Source organism: Piliocolobus tephrosceles, chromosome 16 (genome assembly GCF_002776525.5).
Source record: "Piliocolobus tephrosceles isolate RC106 chromosome 16, ASM277652v3, whole genome shotgun sequence".
NCBI classification, from domain to species: domain Eukaryota; kingdom Metazoa; phylum Chordata; class Mammalia; order Primates; family Cercopithecidae; genus Piliocolobus; species Piliocolobus tephrosceles.
In genome coordinates this window covers 76,852,146-76,867,248 of record NC_045449.1, presented here as the reverse complement: position 1 = coordinate 76,867,248, position 15,103 = coordinate 76,852,146, and the positions used below count along the sequence as shown (strand labels likewise).

The 15,103-nt window shown below is 54.2% G+C and overlaps 1 protein-coding gene across 12 annotated transcripts in view; it reads left to right on the top strand.

The window, feature by feature from the left end:
• The window catches only part of B3GNTL1 (UDP-GlcNAc:betaGal beta-1,3-N-acetylglucosaminyltransferase like 1), a 127,379-nt gene that overhangs the window by 48,326 nt on the left and 63,950 nt on the right, over positions 1–15,103 (top strand). For 6 of the 12 annotated variants that reach the window (XR_002726734.1, XM_023194090.1, XM_023194089.1 and 3 more), the window contains 2 exons: positions 781–846; positions 10,188–10,283. The exons of 1 other annotated variant lie outside the window; for it this stretch is intronic. Coding sequence is in view for 9 of the 11 variants with exons in the window: in XM_023194090.1 (XP_023049858.1) it covers positions 781–846; positions 10,188–10,283 (162 nt within the window). In the remaining 2 variants the exon portion in view is untranslated. Of the gene's footprint in view, positions 1–780; positions 847–9,186; positions 9,431–10,187; positions 10,284–15,103 lie in introns of those variants that run through there. 5 more of the 12 variants (XM_023194091.1, XM_023194099.1, XM_023194092.1 and 2 more) reach the window with 3 other exon arrangements.

The following is a 15,103-nucleotide window of genomic DNA, read 5'->3' as shown; positions in this document are numbered from 1 at the left end:
TGGCAGGTCCTCGCCTCGGACGGTCCCTCCACGGTGCTGGCAGGTCTCAGTGCATAGGAGCTCTCGTCCTGCCTAATCAAGTACACTTGGAATCGTCAGCGTTTTTTATTTTTCTCTCTCCATTGCATAACTCATTGCATTTCTCTGGTCGCTGGTGAGGTTTTGGTCCACTGGAAATCCTCTTGCTTGGCCTGTTCAAGGTCCTTGCCTGCCTTGCTGTTGGATTGTCTATCGTTTTCTTACTTGCTAGTAGGAATTGCTTTACGTGAGTTTAAAATATGTTCTTGGGGCTGGGCATGGTGGCTCAAGCCTGTAATCCCAACTGTTTGGAGGCTGAGGCGAGAGGCTCAGTTGAGGCCGGCAGTTTGAGGCTGCAGTGAGCCGTGACGGTGCCGCTGCGCTCCAGCCTGGGCAATAAAGCGGGACTGCAGTAGCCCATCCATCGATCAGTGCAAACAAACAAACGGGCCTGTCATCCCAGCACTTTGGGAGGCCGAGACGGGCGGATCACGAGGTCAGGAGATCAAGACCATCCTGGCTAACACGGTGAAACCCCGTCTCTACTAAAAAATACAAAAAACTAGCCGGGCGAGGTGGCGGCGCCTGTAGTCCCAGCTACCCGGGAGGCTGAGGCAGGAGAATGGCGTGAACCCGGGAGGCGGAGCTTGCAGTGAGCTGAGATCCGGCCACTGCACTCCAGCCTGGGCGACAGAGCGAGACTCTGTCTCAAAAACAAAACAAAACAAAACAAACAAACGGAAAGTGTGTTCTTTACTGCAGGATGACGTCATGATGCCCCAGCGGGTGAGGCTGCAACACCAGGCTGCTGTTCAGCACCCGTCGAGCGTAAGTACTGGCCTCCTTAGTGTCATTACTACCTTTAATGAAGTTAGCACTGTGGCTTTTTAGATAAAGAGTTGTCCTAGGGGTGGAAAGAAGCAGGCTCTGGTGCAACTGCCAAGTCACGGAGCGGGATCTGTGGTAGGATCTGGAGCGGGATCTGGAGCGGAATCTGGAGGGGATCTGGAGCGGGATCTGTGGCGGGATCCGGAGCAGGATCTGTGGCGGGATCCGGAGCGGGATCTGTGGCCGGCAGCTCTCTGAGCCCTCGAGGATGTTTTCCTTGGGAGAAAAACACGCCCCTGATTTTTTCTCCTGTTATTTTCACAGGGTGCAAAGGTGGTTGTGTTGTTTGTTTTTAATCAGCATTTTAGAAGCTGAGTACCTTAGACGTGAGAACACAGGCTAAGAGCGATCCCGTGTTCGCAGTTAGACGTTTTTCTTATTTAGACAACCTGAAATGACGGTTTTGATCTTTAGAACGGCTTCTCGGTTGCCCCTCCACGGCCAGGCTTCCTCGGACCCCTCCTGAGCCCAGCAGTGCCCCGTGGGCTCCTCTGCCCAGCGGGAGGAAGCACCGAGCCCCACTGCAGACGGTGGGGCACGTGGCCCAGGGATCCCTGGAGCTGGTGTGGCAGCCACCCGAGGCTCCTGTCGGCTTCAGGGAAGGTGACTCAGTCCTCAGAGACCTCGCTCAAGGTTTTAGAAGTGGGGTTTTAGCACCGAGGGATCCATAACTGTCCAGCGCCCGCGGTGTCTGCCCCAGGGCAGTTTGGTGCTCACCCTGGACAGGCCCCTCCGCCCTCCCCCCGCGGGGCTGTGTGTCGTGGGCACGTGTGCGGCTGGGTCACCACACGGCTCTGGTCACATCCCGGCCAGGTCACAGCCAGGCCGGTCACCGCAGGGTCTGTCCCACGTGGCGCTGGGAGCCCGGCTCCCCACAGGGCAGGTGCTGGTGACCGTTTACCCGGGTGTTTTCCACAGAAATGGCTTCTGAGATGCACTGGTGGGGAGAAACGTCTCCAAGAGTGGGAAGGACTTTCGTTCGCCCGACGCAAGTCATTTTCTTCCAGTCGGCTTTATTTAGGGTGCTCCGAATTTAGCCACTTACTTTCTGCTCTTAAGAAGTTTAGCACCGTGTACGGCCTTCCCCATTTCCCAGTGCCCCGCGCGTGAATCTCCCGGACTCGCCCACCCGCCCCGCGCCTGCCTCCTCCTGAAGGTGCTGCCCTGTCTTCCTTTTCATGGAGCAGGTGCTGTTTTCCCGGCTTGAGTTTGAAACTGAGGATTCTTATTCCCTGAGTTGTAATTGTTGGGCGAGGGGAGCTTAGGGTGGGGGAAGGTTGTTGGGGGGTCGGGGCAGGGGGCAAGGGCAGGACTAGTGTGCTGGGGCCATCTGAAGGGGAGGGCCTGGGTGCTGGGGGACCCGGAGGGTGTTGGGAGGGGGAGGAGTGTGGGGGTATGTGGGGGGGGACAGCATTGAGGAGGAGGGGCTGAGATGGGGCAGGGCTGGTGCACTGGGAGTGGGCGGTGCTGGGGGTGCAGCCGGCTGCAGGGAGGTTTGCGTCTCACGTGTGCAGACGCGGGCAGGAGACAGAGTGAGACACAGGCCACCTTCTCGAGTGCAGAGGGACCCACATGGTTGCCTCCTTTGGGGGTGTGTCAGGTCCTAGGGCTCAGTGGCTCCAGCATGGCTGCAGGGCCTTCTGTGGGGGCACGATTTCCATGAGGGCAGGAGAGAGCTCTGTCACTTGCACCAGATTCTTAAAAGGGTCACGTGTTTGCAAAGTTTAGGAACCACAAATATGTCTGAATATGTTTCTCTGTAGCAACCACAAGAATGTGTGAATATGACTTAGCATATCCATGGCAATCGGTGCCACAGGCTCCAGAAGTCGGTTTCTGGAAGTTTGCAGGCATGGACTACCCGGGAGAGACGTCCAAGAGTGTCTGCGTGTCGGGCGGGACGGGGGATCCAGGGATGTAGGGATTAGGGGTGATTTCTACCCCAGCCACAGGTGCTGTGGGGTTTCCGTCACGTGGAAACAGTCGTCACAGAGACGGTTTTTCTGGGCTGGTTCCTTTGTGGGGAATAGGGGAAAATGCCCTTCAGGATGGACTTCTGTGGACAGTTGATGTAAAGGATAGTGCAGAGTCGGGGGTTTCCAGGAGGGCCCTGCGCTGTGAGGTGTGAGATACCACACGTGGAGGCTGGAGAGGAAAGGGGCATCCCCGCCACGTTAGCTGCCCGGTGGCTGCCTTTGCATCCCTGCTCTTGCAGCTGTGTGGTCCTGTGGACTGCAAGGTGGGGCAGACCCTGTGCCGGCCCGTGAGGTGGAAACCGTGGCTGGACTGAGCCGTCCTTATGTGAGGTGCCACGTCTTTCACTCAGCGATTTTTACACAACTAGAAACGATAGTTGCCAGGTATTTAGAATAAGGTCATGCAAACGTCTAAGGAATTTTGTAATGGGTGTTGACATTTTAGTGGAGGAGATACTTTCAGATGTGTTTTCATTTCCGTACTGAAAAACAATCCCAGACTGGCGTCATTAATGGAGTTGCTTTTGGCAGTTCTTCGTGGCGTGTGTTCAAACGAGCTGGGATACTTCGGGATACACAGGAATGTGGAGAAAATACACATGCCCAGTTTGTCTTAATTGTAATAAGATAACCTTGATCTGCATTTTCATCGATGATTTTAAACCTCTTTCGCTTTTTTTTTTTTTTTGAGACGGAGTCTCGCTCTGTCGCCCAGGCTGGAGTGCAGTGGCCAGATCTCGGTTCACTGCAAGCTCCGCCTCCTGGGTTTACGCCATTCTCCTGCCTCAGCCTCCCCAGTAGCTGGGACTACAGACGCCCGCCACCTCGCCCGGCTAGTTTTTTTGTGTTTTTTTTTTTTTTTTAGTAGAGATGGGGTTTCACCGTGTTAGCCAGGATGGTCTCGATCTCCTGACCTCGTGATCCGCCCGTCTCAGCCTCCCAAAGTGCTGGGATTACAGGCTTGAGCCACCACGCCCAGCCCTTAAACCTCTTTCTCACTGCTGCTCTTTTCACTGCCTTCGCTGATGCTCTGTTGTGCACGTGGGAGAGAAGCTGCCGCCCCAGGTGCCTCCCCTTCTCCCAATGGCGTGGTTGGGTGGAGCGTCCACACCGTTTCTCCACGTGGAAGCTCTTTTGCAGGAAATTTAGGGATGTCATCATAGTTTTGTTTCACTGAAACAAAGCCAGCTTTAGAAAGGCTGTTATTGCGTGGCTGCATTTTTTAGAAATCATGACCTACAAAAATCTTAATTTGCAGTTGCTGGTTAGTGGTTGCGTGAATTACATTGTGTAGTTTGTCCTGAGAGAGTGAAGTAAATGCTGAGTGCATACTTGTGCTTGGTCGTTGTTTTCTTAAGGTCTTTTACAAGAAACCATCTAATTAGGAAGGACCTTTGATGACAGCTTTCATAAATCATGCATTTGCATATAAATAAATCACTGCAGAACCTCAAGAACCCTGCATTAGGGCATCGTTATGCAAGGTTAGCAAGAACAGGGAATGCCACAGTGCGCCCTGTAACATGCTCCTGCTCCTGAGAGCCAGTCAGCCCTCGTGCTTCCTGCTGCTTTTGCCCCGGCTGACCCTTGGGTTCCTGATGCTGTCACCCGCCTCTGTGCCTGTGCTCAGGAGCCCCGGAGAGGAAAGCCTGCATTCGTGGTCACCTCTAGACCACCCCAGACCAAACACGGAGGCTGCCCTGGCTCCGCCCAGCTCCCTTCCAGAACTGATCTCTGTTCCCAGTGTCCGAGACCAGTCCTCAGGGCACAACCCCGTGCGCCCTCATCCTCCTGGTGAGGGCGGGCGCTCCACCTTAGGGAACAGCCTCACCCACCCTCGTCCGCTGGGATGGAGCATGCAGGGAGGTTTAGGGAAGCGAAGAGAAGGAACAAAGACAGGAGGGTTCCTGTGGAGCAGCCCGAGCCACAGCTTGCCTGTCAGGGAATTGGTGGAGCCGCCGAACCCTGCATCCTCTGGCACTGTCCCCTGCCCCCTGACTATGCCAAGCCATAATCATCTGGATGGCACGGCAGCCGACTCTCCCCGCTCCTACTTCTGCCCCCACAAGAAGCTGCATGTTAACTTAAATAAACAGGACTTCCAGATGTTCTGTTTACATGAAGTCTGCCTTGCACTCTGCAGCCTTTGTCCGAGGAGGTCCCAGAGCGCAGGGCTGGAGCGTCAGCCCCTCTGCACACGCAGCCTGGGAGGGCCACGGCCCCAGCCCTGTGAGCCTGTGCCCAGACCGGTGGGTGACTTCCCCAGCAGGAAGGGGTCAGAACATGCCAGACCGGGCCTTGGAGAGGCAGAAGCTGTTGCAGTGACTGACTCTCAGCTCTTGAAGGCCTGGAGTGCTTACGGGCTCTCCTCTGACAGTGCTCTTTGCTCCCGGAGGCAGCGAGTGGCAGGTCCCATTGGACGGGTGCCTCAGGGCTCTGCTGGGCTGTAGTTCAGGCTGTCGGCCCTGGACGTTCCTCCCTCACCTTCTTCTTTACCATCGCTGCTCAGGAGTAGCAGCCGAAGCCCCCGGTGCTGGTGACTCTGGACCCTGGGGCCTGGCTCAGCAGCAGCAGTGCTGGGGGAGAGCCATCTGCCTGGTGTTTGGGTGAGCTCCCCGTGCACCCCCAGCTGCCTGCAGCCCCCACACCAGGGACCCCCACAGCTGCCTACACCAGGGGCCCCCACACAGCTCCCCACACCAGGGTCCCCCCCAGCTCCCCACACCAGGGTCCCCTCCTCAGCTCCCCACACCAGGGACCCCCCCCAGCCACCCACACCAGGGGCCCCCCCAGCAGCAGACGGCAAGTCATTCACTCAAAGCAGTGGCTCCAGGGAGTTGATGTTAGTGTCAAAAATGCAGCTGTTCTTTCCTTCAGTGTAATTTAGAAGCTGACTTCTCGAGTCCATTCCAGAACCATGTCTTTCTGGGAAGGAGCCATTCTGAGCTCTTGCTGCGTTTGTAATGCTTTGCCTCCCGCCTCAGCCCAGCCCCTCCTTCCTCCCTCGCACCCAGCACCCTGCACTGAGGTTGCCTCACCTGGGTTCACCCAGACGCACTTTACCCTCCTGCGCTGCCCGTCAAAGGCCTCGCCCCTTTCCTGTGTTCAGGACTCAGCCTCCACGGCGAGTCCGCAGGTGGCCTGAGCTGCAGCCCTAGGAGCCCTGGCCTTGCCACCATCTTTAGAGCCAAGTACCCTGCAAACCTGCAAACTGTGCCAGGCCATGCAGTGGGGGGACTCACCTTGTGGGTCTGAGTTCCTTTCTGTGTGGGGGTCTTACCTGGTGAATCGGAGTTACTTTTTTTTTTCTTTTTTGAGATAGAGTCTTGCCCTGTCACCCAGGCTGGAGTGCAGTGGTGCGATCTCAGCTCACTGCAAGCTCCACCTCCCGGGTTCAAGCGATTTTCCTGCCTCAGTCTCCTGAGTACCTGGGATTACAGGCACGTGCCACCACGCCCGGCTAATTTTTTTGTATTTTTAGTAGAGACGGGGTTTCACCACGTTGGTCAGGCTGGTCTCGAACTCCTGACCTTGTGATCCGCCCGCCTCTGCCTCCCAAAGTGCTGGGATTACAGGTGTGAGCCACGGCTCCCGGCCCTGAGTTACGATTTATGTTGGGGGGCTCACCTGGGGTGTGAGTTTCCTTCTCTGTGATGGGTTCACCTTGCAGGTCTGAGTTTCTGTCTTTGTCGGTCGGGAGGGGCAGCTTGTCTACATTCGCAGGCGTCCTCACCTTCTGGGCTGCCGGGCTGGGGTCACCTGGAGCCTGCGCACTCGCTCAGAGCAGGGATCCCGGCTGGGCGCTCTCTCTCCATGCACGGTGGCTGCAAGAACGAGTGTCCAGGAGAGCCTGCTGGAAGCGGCGTTGCCTTTGACAATGTAGCCTCAGGGCACAGTGTCACATGGTGTCATGCTGACCCCAGATTTGAGGGGAGGGAGCACAGACCTCACCTCTCAGTGCTTGAGGGTTGATGGCCATGTGAGGAGGGCAGGCAGGGAGGGACTGTGGTAGGCAACTCGGGGAACACAGCCCCCCGGTTCCCCCTGCACCTCCCGTCTGTCAGTAGCCCATCCTTTCAACATTCTGACTCTTTTTTTCAGTGGAATTGCCAGATCCCGGTGGTCCCCATATAAATTCAGAAAGAGTTCCAAGATTGCTTGTCGGGATCGACTCCAGCAGCCTGTGCTTTCTGCTCTGCCTGTTGGCATGGAGGCTTTCAGATGAACTAGCTCACAACATTTCTCGAGAGCCTTGAAAGTGGCTTCTTCTAGGAACCTGGAGGAAGTTAGCCAGCCTCTCAGGCCCTCTCGTTCACATCCGCTCACCGGGTCCAGGCCCTGTGCTGGGCGCAGTGCCCACAAAAGCTCCTGCCCTGAGAATCTGCCGTCTCGGTGCAGGATTAAGCTCAGAGCGCCCCTCTTCCCTGCGCCTCCTCTCGAGAGCACGAGGTCTCCTGCTGACAAGATGCCGGCAGCTGGGTGCTGTGGTGCCCAGGAGGGAGGGGTTGGTCTCTGGAATCCACGCCTTCCTCCTGCTGTTTCGATGCGGTGGCACCGGAGAGACCTTGCTGCCTTCTTCCACGGTTAAAACATGTTGAGGCCAAAAAGGACCCTCTCCCCTCCTCCGTTTGTAGACCAGTGCTCGTGGCTCGCGGTTAATTAAAGCCACAGGAATTGCCAGCCTCGGGGTCCTACTTTCACGAGATCCCCCACCCCGTCCTCACTCTTGGTGAGAGACCCCCCCAGCGTGGCTCTGCCTTTCCTGGGAAGCCTGAAGCTGGGGGAGTTATGGAGAGGAGTCGGGCACGCACGGTGGAAGCAGCCGTCTGTTGGCCCCTGTCCGAGAGGTGCCTCTCCTGCCCCGGCGGGATCCAGGCTCTCGGGAGTGGGCTGGTGTGTGCTCACACCACCTGCCACCCACGGCTGCCTCGCAGGACCCGGCAGTGCTGGCCGCAGGGTCTCGGTGTTTGTGTGTAGGTGCTGGGCTCTCTGTCTTCACGTTTCAGAACAGAGGACTTCTGCCTCCAGCTTTTGATCAGCATTTTCCTTTGCCTCCCCTTAAAATCTTTTCTGTTCAGCGGTCAAACGTGAGACAGTGCAGACGAGACCGGAAAGCAGATGCAGTGGTAGACAGGTGGATGCTGTGCACGATGGATGGAGACAGGCACACAGAGCCGTTTAGAAATGCGCCTTGGTCAGATTGTTTGTGGGGGAACCTCTTCGCAGGGCAGGGCGGCAGTTGCAGAGCTGTCCTAATTCACAACTGTTTTTGGCGTGTGCTTTAGGAGAGAGACAGGAACGGTTCACAGACAGAATTCAGCAGCATATGAAAGGAATTACACAGCCATGGCCGAGCGCGTTTCGTTCCAATTAGAAAATGAGCAAAACACATGAAAAGACATTTCACCAGGGAGGGTGTGCGGACGGCAAAGAACCGCGCGAGAAGGTGCTCCTCGCCAGCCTCGGGGAGCCTGTGTCAAAGCGAGGTGCCGTCAGAACAGAGTGAAAACCAAGACGCCCGGCGCTGGCGAGAGGCAGAGAGGCTGGGTCCTCACGCGTCGCTGAGGGTGTGAGACGGCGCGGCCGCTCCGGAGACCGTTTGGAAGTTTCTTTGAAAACTAAACCTGTCACTGTTCTGTGACCTGGCAGTTGCCCTCCTGGGCATTTACCCCAGTGGATCGAAGACTGTTCACAGAAAAGCCTGAATGTTTGGGGTCGCCAGTACAGGAACTGACTACAGTTATATGCAGCGACCAGAAGCCTGTCCTGGAAGCCGAGGAGCAGCGCGAAAGCCGGGCACAGAAGGCCGCCTCCTGCAGGTTCCGGGATCACGCGCTCGGGAGCACACCACGGCGTCAGGCTAGTACAGCGGCTGCCGCTGAGGGGCTGCCAGTGGCTGTGAGGGGCGCCTCAGGTCCTCGTGCCCTGGGACGTCTGGATCTTGATTTCATCCGTGTCCCTTTCCTGGTGCTACGTTGACCTTGAGTCCTCGTGACGTCTCCACCAGGAAGCGGTGAAGGGCACGGAGGGTCTCCACAGTTGTTTCTTACAGCGGCGACGTGAATTCACACTTTTCTCAAAGTAAGTTTAATGACAAAAAAACAGCAACAAACGCAAGCAGAAGCCTCCCCCAAGCTCTTCATTAACTGCATTGGTGGAAACGAGTCGCTGACGACGTATCGAGGCTACACAAGGTGGAGGCAGATCCGGGGACCTCAGATACGGAGACTGGCTCACCGGTACTGCCTTTGGACCACGGTTACCGTTTCACTGTCGTCTCCTTGTTGGTCCAGGGTGAGGCGGAATCAGCCCTGTCCGCTGGGACTTGTGGGCTGTGTGTGAGAACGTCCACTCGGGCGGCTCTGCTGGCCCTGGGCCCTCACTTGGGGGGGTGCTATTTCCTGCAGATGCACCCAGGTGCCCCCTCTCCGGCCAGCTCCTGCCGCTGCAAGGTGAGCGTGAGCCCTGAAGGACCTGCCTCCTACCTCTGGATCTCAGGAGCAGAACAGAGCCGGGGCTCAGCGCTGGGAGCTCACTCCGGGGCAGAGGTCAGGCAGGAGGGGGCCGGGCGGGGCAGAGGGTGGGGCGGGGAGCACTGAGAAAGGCTGAGGCAGGTGATGCTCTGAGGCTCTGCAGGGGCCGGGAAGGGGTCAAGGCTGCTGACAGGACGTCACCTGAGGCGGGGCTGCTGGCCTGGCGGCCCGGGGAGAGGGTCGTCAGCCCTGGAGGAAGCCGGCTGGTGGCAGGGCTTTTCTCCACTTAGGGACGCTGCTTTCCTGAGCTAACAGAGTGGGTTTGGATGGGTGGCCTGCGGCCAGGGCAGCGGTTTCCTCACATCCACTTTGCGTGTGATTCAAGAAGTGAGTTCTTAGAAATAATTCACCTTGCATATGGGCCGTTTGATTTGAGTTCATTAAGGGGAAATGTCATCTGCAACATATTCTTAGTCCAGCTGAGGGCAGCTCTGCAGTTCACTGCCGAGACGTGCGTCTGGGGCCGTCTGCTGTAGCACCCGTCTTCCCTCTGCTGTCCCCAAACAAGAGCAGGCATCCCTCGTCTTCCTCTCCCTCCTCCTCCTCGCCCTCCTCCTCCTCCTCACCCTCACCTCCCAGTGTTTGCCTGACCCAGATTCGCAGCATTTTGGTTTCCTTTCTGGACATCTCTGCGTAAAACACACGAGATGCGCACACACCTGTGCGCACACACCTGCGCACCTGACGTGTTTTGAGCTCTGAGATGCACACACACCTGTGCACACACCCGCGCACCTGACGTGTTTTGAGCTCTGTTTGTCGTTTTTCACAGATCGTCGGTTGCCGAGTGAGGAGAGATCCCCCTAACTCCACCGAACGATACACACGTTGGATCAACCAGCTGACACCCGAGCAGCTCCTGACGCAGGTACCTTGCCTGGCGCCTTGTCTGGGGCAGGTGCGCAGGTCGCCTCTGGGCGCCGTCTCCTGCATTATGCTGTGGTCTCATGTCTGTGTTGTCGTGGGCTGTGGTGCTGTGGTCCTCACCTTCACTCACATGCCGTCGATCACACGGAGTGGGAGGTGAGGGTGGCCCAAGCAGGCACACACGCTAGGCTGGTCTCAGGCCGGCAGTTCAGACTAGTTCGAGTTCTGAGCTGGGAAACCCGACGGCACAGGTCCACTTACACGTGGACTGCAGAGGGTGGGAGGGTGAGCTCAGAAATCACACAGCCAGTGTTTCAGAGTCTCCATGTCCCGTGTACCCCCAGCACGTTCCAAGAACCAGGCTGCTGCTTGCGATGTGGACAACAGGGTGTCCTCGGCAGCGGACTGTGCTGGTGTGAGACTGGACTCGGGGCCGCCTGCGGCGCCCCCTCGGGTGTGAGCGGCTGCCATCTGAGAGAGGGGACATGGCCGTTGCCGCACAGGTGGCTTGTCCCTGCCATCCTCTGTGGGGCCGTTGGTGCCGCTGGGGGAGGCAGAGACCATCTTGTGGTCACGTCATGACAACCCTTCCCTGTGCAAGCGGCCGAGGGCGGGTGTCCTGGTTACCAGGCAGCACACTGTGAATGAGTTGACGTGCTTTACAGTGAACTTGTGAGAATACTTAAAACAGGACCTCAGGCAGACTGTGGCTGCTTTTCTAAGTAACATGCACCTCGTGCAAACCGGAATGCGGTTCGGCGTTGTGGTTCAGGCTGGTTCTGAACTGCAGGAATCTGGACACGTGTTGAGTTTCAGCCCAGCTCCAACCGCGGTCAGAGCGCTGTTCCCCGAGAGCCGGTTCCCCGGAGGCTGCGACAGTGAGCTGCCCCGTGGGGGTCAGGCTTTGTCCTCAGTCTTAGGTTTGATGCCAGATTTTTTTTAATTTTCATGTTTTTTAAAGGAAACAAATGTTCCTTTATCAGTTACATACTGTATTCACTTAAAACAATTTTAAGATAGACCATTGTGTCAGTGTAGTGTGGGAAATTAAAAAAAGCAAAAGGCTGGGCGCAGTGGCTCACGCCTGTAATCCCAGCACTTGGAGAGGCCGAGGCAGGAGGATCACTGGAGCCCGGGGATTTAAGACCAGTCTGGGCAATATAGTGAGACCCTGTCTCTACGAAAAATTATCTGGGTGCAGTGGTTCATACCTTTAGCCCCAGTTACATGGGAGGCTGAGGTGGGAGGATCGCTTGAGCCCAGGAGATCAAGGCCACCGTGAGCCATGATTGTGCCTCCACCCTCCAGCCTGGGCCACACACCCTGTCTCAAAAAAAGAAAACGAAAAACTTTATTGCATTTGTCAAAGTTATGCTTCACCGTTTTATAAAGTCAAGCGATATAAAAAATTACAAAGAAAAAACGATGTTACTGCAAACCCACCCCTTGTTCCTCTCAGATGTCTCGGTGTGTAGGTCACACACCCAGCACCTAGAGGGGCTCCCATCCCCACCCCGCCTGCCCCTCTGCCGGTTACATTTTCCGGATTTTTATGTAAATGGAGTCCTACACCCTGTGTTGACTTGAAGGATGCTGAAGTGTTCCATCCCGGGACTTTCTGTTTCATGAAGTTCTGTTTCTCCTCCTTGTCCACGTTCTCATCTTCTTCTTCCTTTTTCTTTACAGTTTGCTGGTTTGAATTGAGATCCAAGGAAGGTCCGTACATGGCAGTTGTTGATAAATGTCTTTAAATATCCAGATTGCTCCGTCATCTTTTTCCTTGACTATGTTGTGTTTGATGTTGAGTGATTTGCCGTCGGTGCTTTCAGCAGTCAGACTTCTGCGGGTTGCGTCTCCCTGGTCTCATTCAACAAATTCCTCTGTCCCTGGAGCTCCGGCAAAGCAGTATTTAGAGCTAGAGGCTGTATGGGATTTACAGTGATTGGTTCATTGTCTTGCTGATGTGTAGCTTTGTTGATGTATAACTGGCATACAGCAAATGGTCCCTATTTCAAATGTGCGGTTTGATCGGTTTTGACATGCGTCTGCACCCCGATGAGCCACCACAGTCAACGTGGTGAACATATTTATCCAACACCCCACGTTACCTCCTGTCCACCCCGGAGCCCCCCGCACACCACACAACCCCCACCCCTTCCTGCCTGCTCAGCAGTTTTACGTTTGCTGGAGTTCCAGGTAAATGTAGTCGTGTGCTGTGTGCTCTGTGCTTCATTGGTCTGGCTGCCTTCACTCAGCATGGTTACTGTGCGGTCCACACACGTGGCTTCCTCGAACAGCGTGTTGGAACCGCGCAGGCCACGTACACGTGGGTTTTTCTCAGCAAGTGTATTGGAGAAGTTTTTGGAGATGTGTAACAATTTGAAAAAGCTTTCAGACAAATGGCATGGCCTAGGAATACTGAAAACACCAACAAAAAGATGTGTCATGAATACATAAAATATATAGAGACGCTAGTGTTTTTAAATCATGTAATACCAAAAATTATTTACAAATCTTTTATGAAAAGTGAAAATTTATCAAAACTTACATGCACACAAACACTTATAGACCATATGTGGGGGTCTTTCACAATTTAGAGAAATTGAACAAATGTAGGAATGCAGAAATTAATCACAGCTGCACAAAACTCACTGCAGTGCGTACTGCACAACTGCGATATTTTACAAACCCCTCCTGCCGGCACAGCCGTGAGCTCAGGTGCTGCGAGTGCTGAAAACGCGGGTGAGGCTGATCATCTCCACATGCACGGCTCCTCCCTCCAGTAAATCACAAATCACAGTAAAAAGTGATCTCTCGGCCGGGCGCGGTGGCTCACGCCCGGAATCCCAGAACTCTGGGAGGCCAAGGTGGGTGGATCACGAGGTCAGAAGTTCACAGCCTGGCCAAGATGGTGAAACCCAGTCTCTACTAAAAAAAAAAAAAATTAGCCAGGCAGAGTGACGGGTGCCTGTGATCCCAGCCACTCGGGAGGCTGAGGCAGGAGAATCGCTTGAACCCGGTAGGCAGAGGTTATAGTGAGCTTAGATCGTGTCACTGCACTCTAGCCTGGGCGACGGAGCAAGACTCCATCTCAAAAAAAAAAAACCAACAACAGAAAAAAACAGTGACCTCTCACAGTTCTCACACAATTTTAATCATGTTTAAGGCGATCCTATAAACCCTGCACGACAGCCTAGGGCCCACGCACAGTGCCACTGGTGACGCTGGAGGTGTCCCAAACAGCAGAGAAGAGTCGTGACACTACAAGAAAAAGCTGAATTGCTTGCTATGTGCTGTAGACTGAGGGCTGCAGCTGCGGTTGCCGCCATTTCAGACAGGTGATTCTTCTTGTTAACAGATGACGTGAACTTAGGGTATCCATAAATACAGCACTATAAATGTATTTTCTCTTCCTTGTGATTTTCTTAATAACCTTTTCTTTCCTCTAGCTTACTTTATTGTAAAAATACAGCATATAGTACATATAACATACAAAATATGTGTTAACCAACCGTTGATGTCATCAGTAAGGCTTCCTATCAACAGGAAGGTATTAGTGGTTAAGTTTTTGGGCAGTTAAAACTGATATATGGGGAAGGGGAACATCACACACCAGGGCCTATTATGGGGAGGGGGAACGAGGAGGGAGTGCATTGGGAGTTACACCTGATGTAAATGACGAGTTGATGGGTGCAGCACACCAACATGGCACAAGTATACATATGTAACAAACCTGCACATTATGCACGTGTACCCTAGAACTTAAAGTATAATAATAAAAAATAAATAAATAATAAAACTGATACATGGATTTTCAGCTGTGCAGGGGGTCAGCACCCCTAACCCCCGCCTTGTTCAGGGATCAACTGTGTTCTGTGGTGTGGATGTACAATTTGTTTACCCACTTAGCGGCAGATGGACACTTGAGTTGTTCCAGTTCCTTGCTATGATAAGTAAAGCTGCATTGCACATTTGTGTACAAGCCTTTGTGTGTGAATGACAGTGAACCTATGTCTGTCCTTTTAGGAAAATACTTAGCAGTGGAAGGGCTGGTTCGTATGGTAGGGACATGTTTCACTTTTAAAGCAACTGCCAACGTGTTTCCCAAATTGGTTGCACCGTTTTACATTCTCAAGCCGTGTATGAGAGTTCAGTTCCTCCACGTCTTCACCAACTCTTGATATGATCTTTTTCATTTTAGCTAATCTAGTAGGTATGTAGTGGTACCTCGTGGTGGTTTTAATTTGCATTTCCCAAATGGGTAATAACGTGAGACATCTTTTCATAGATGTTTTTACCATATTTGCCATCCGTGTGTCTTCTTTGGTAAAGTGTCTGTTTGCATCTTTTGCCCATTTTTGTGTGGAATTGTTTGCATTCTTACTGTTGAATTTTAAGTATTGTTTATGTATTCTGGACACAAGTCCTTTGTCAGACTTTGTAAATATGTTTTCTGAGTCAGTGACTTCTCTTTTCATTCTTTTAACAATGTCTTTCAAAGAGTAGTTGTTGTCATTTTTGGGCTGGGCACAGTGGCTCAAGCCTGTAATCCCAGCACTTTGGGAGGCCGAGGCGGGCGGATCACAAGGTCAGGAGATCGAGACCATCCTGGCTAACACAGTGAAACCCGGTCTCTACTGAAAATACAAAAAATTAGCCGGGTGTGGTGGCGGGCGCCTGTAGTCCCAGCTACTCGGGAGGCTGAGGCAGGAGAATGGCGTGAACCCGGGAGGCGGACCTTGCGGTGAGCCGAGATTGCACCACTGCACTCCAGCCTGGGCGACAGAGCGAGACTCTGTCTCCAAAAAAAAAAAAAAAAAA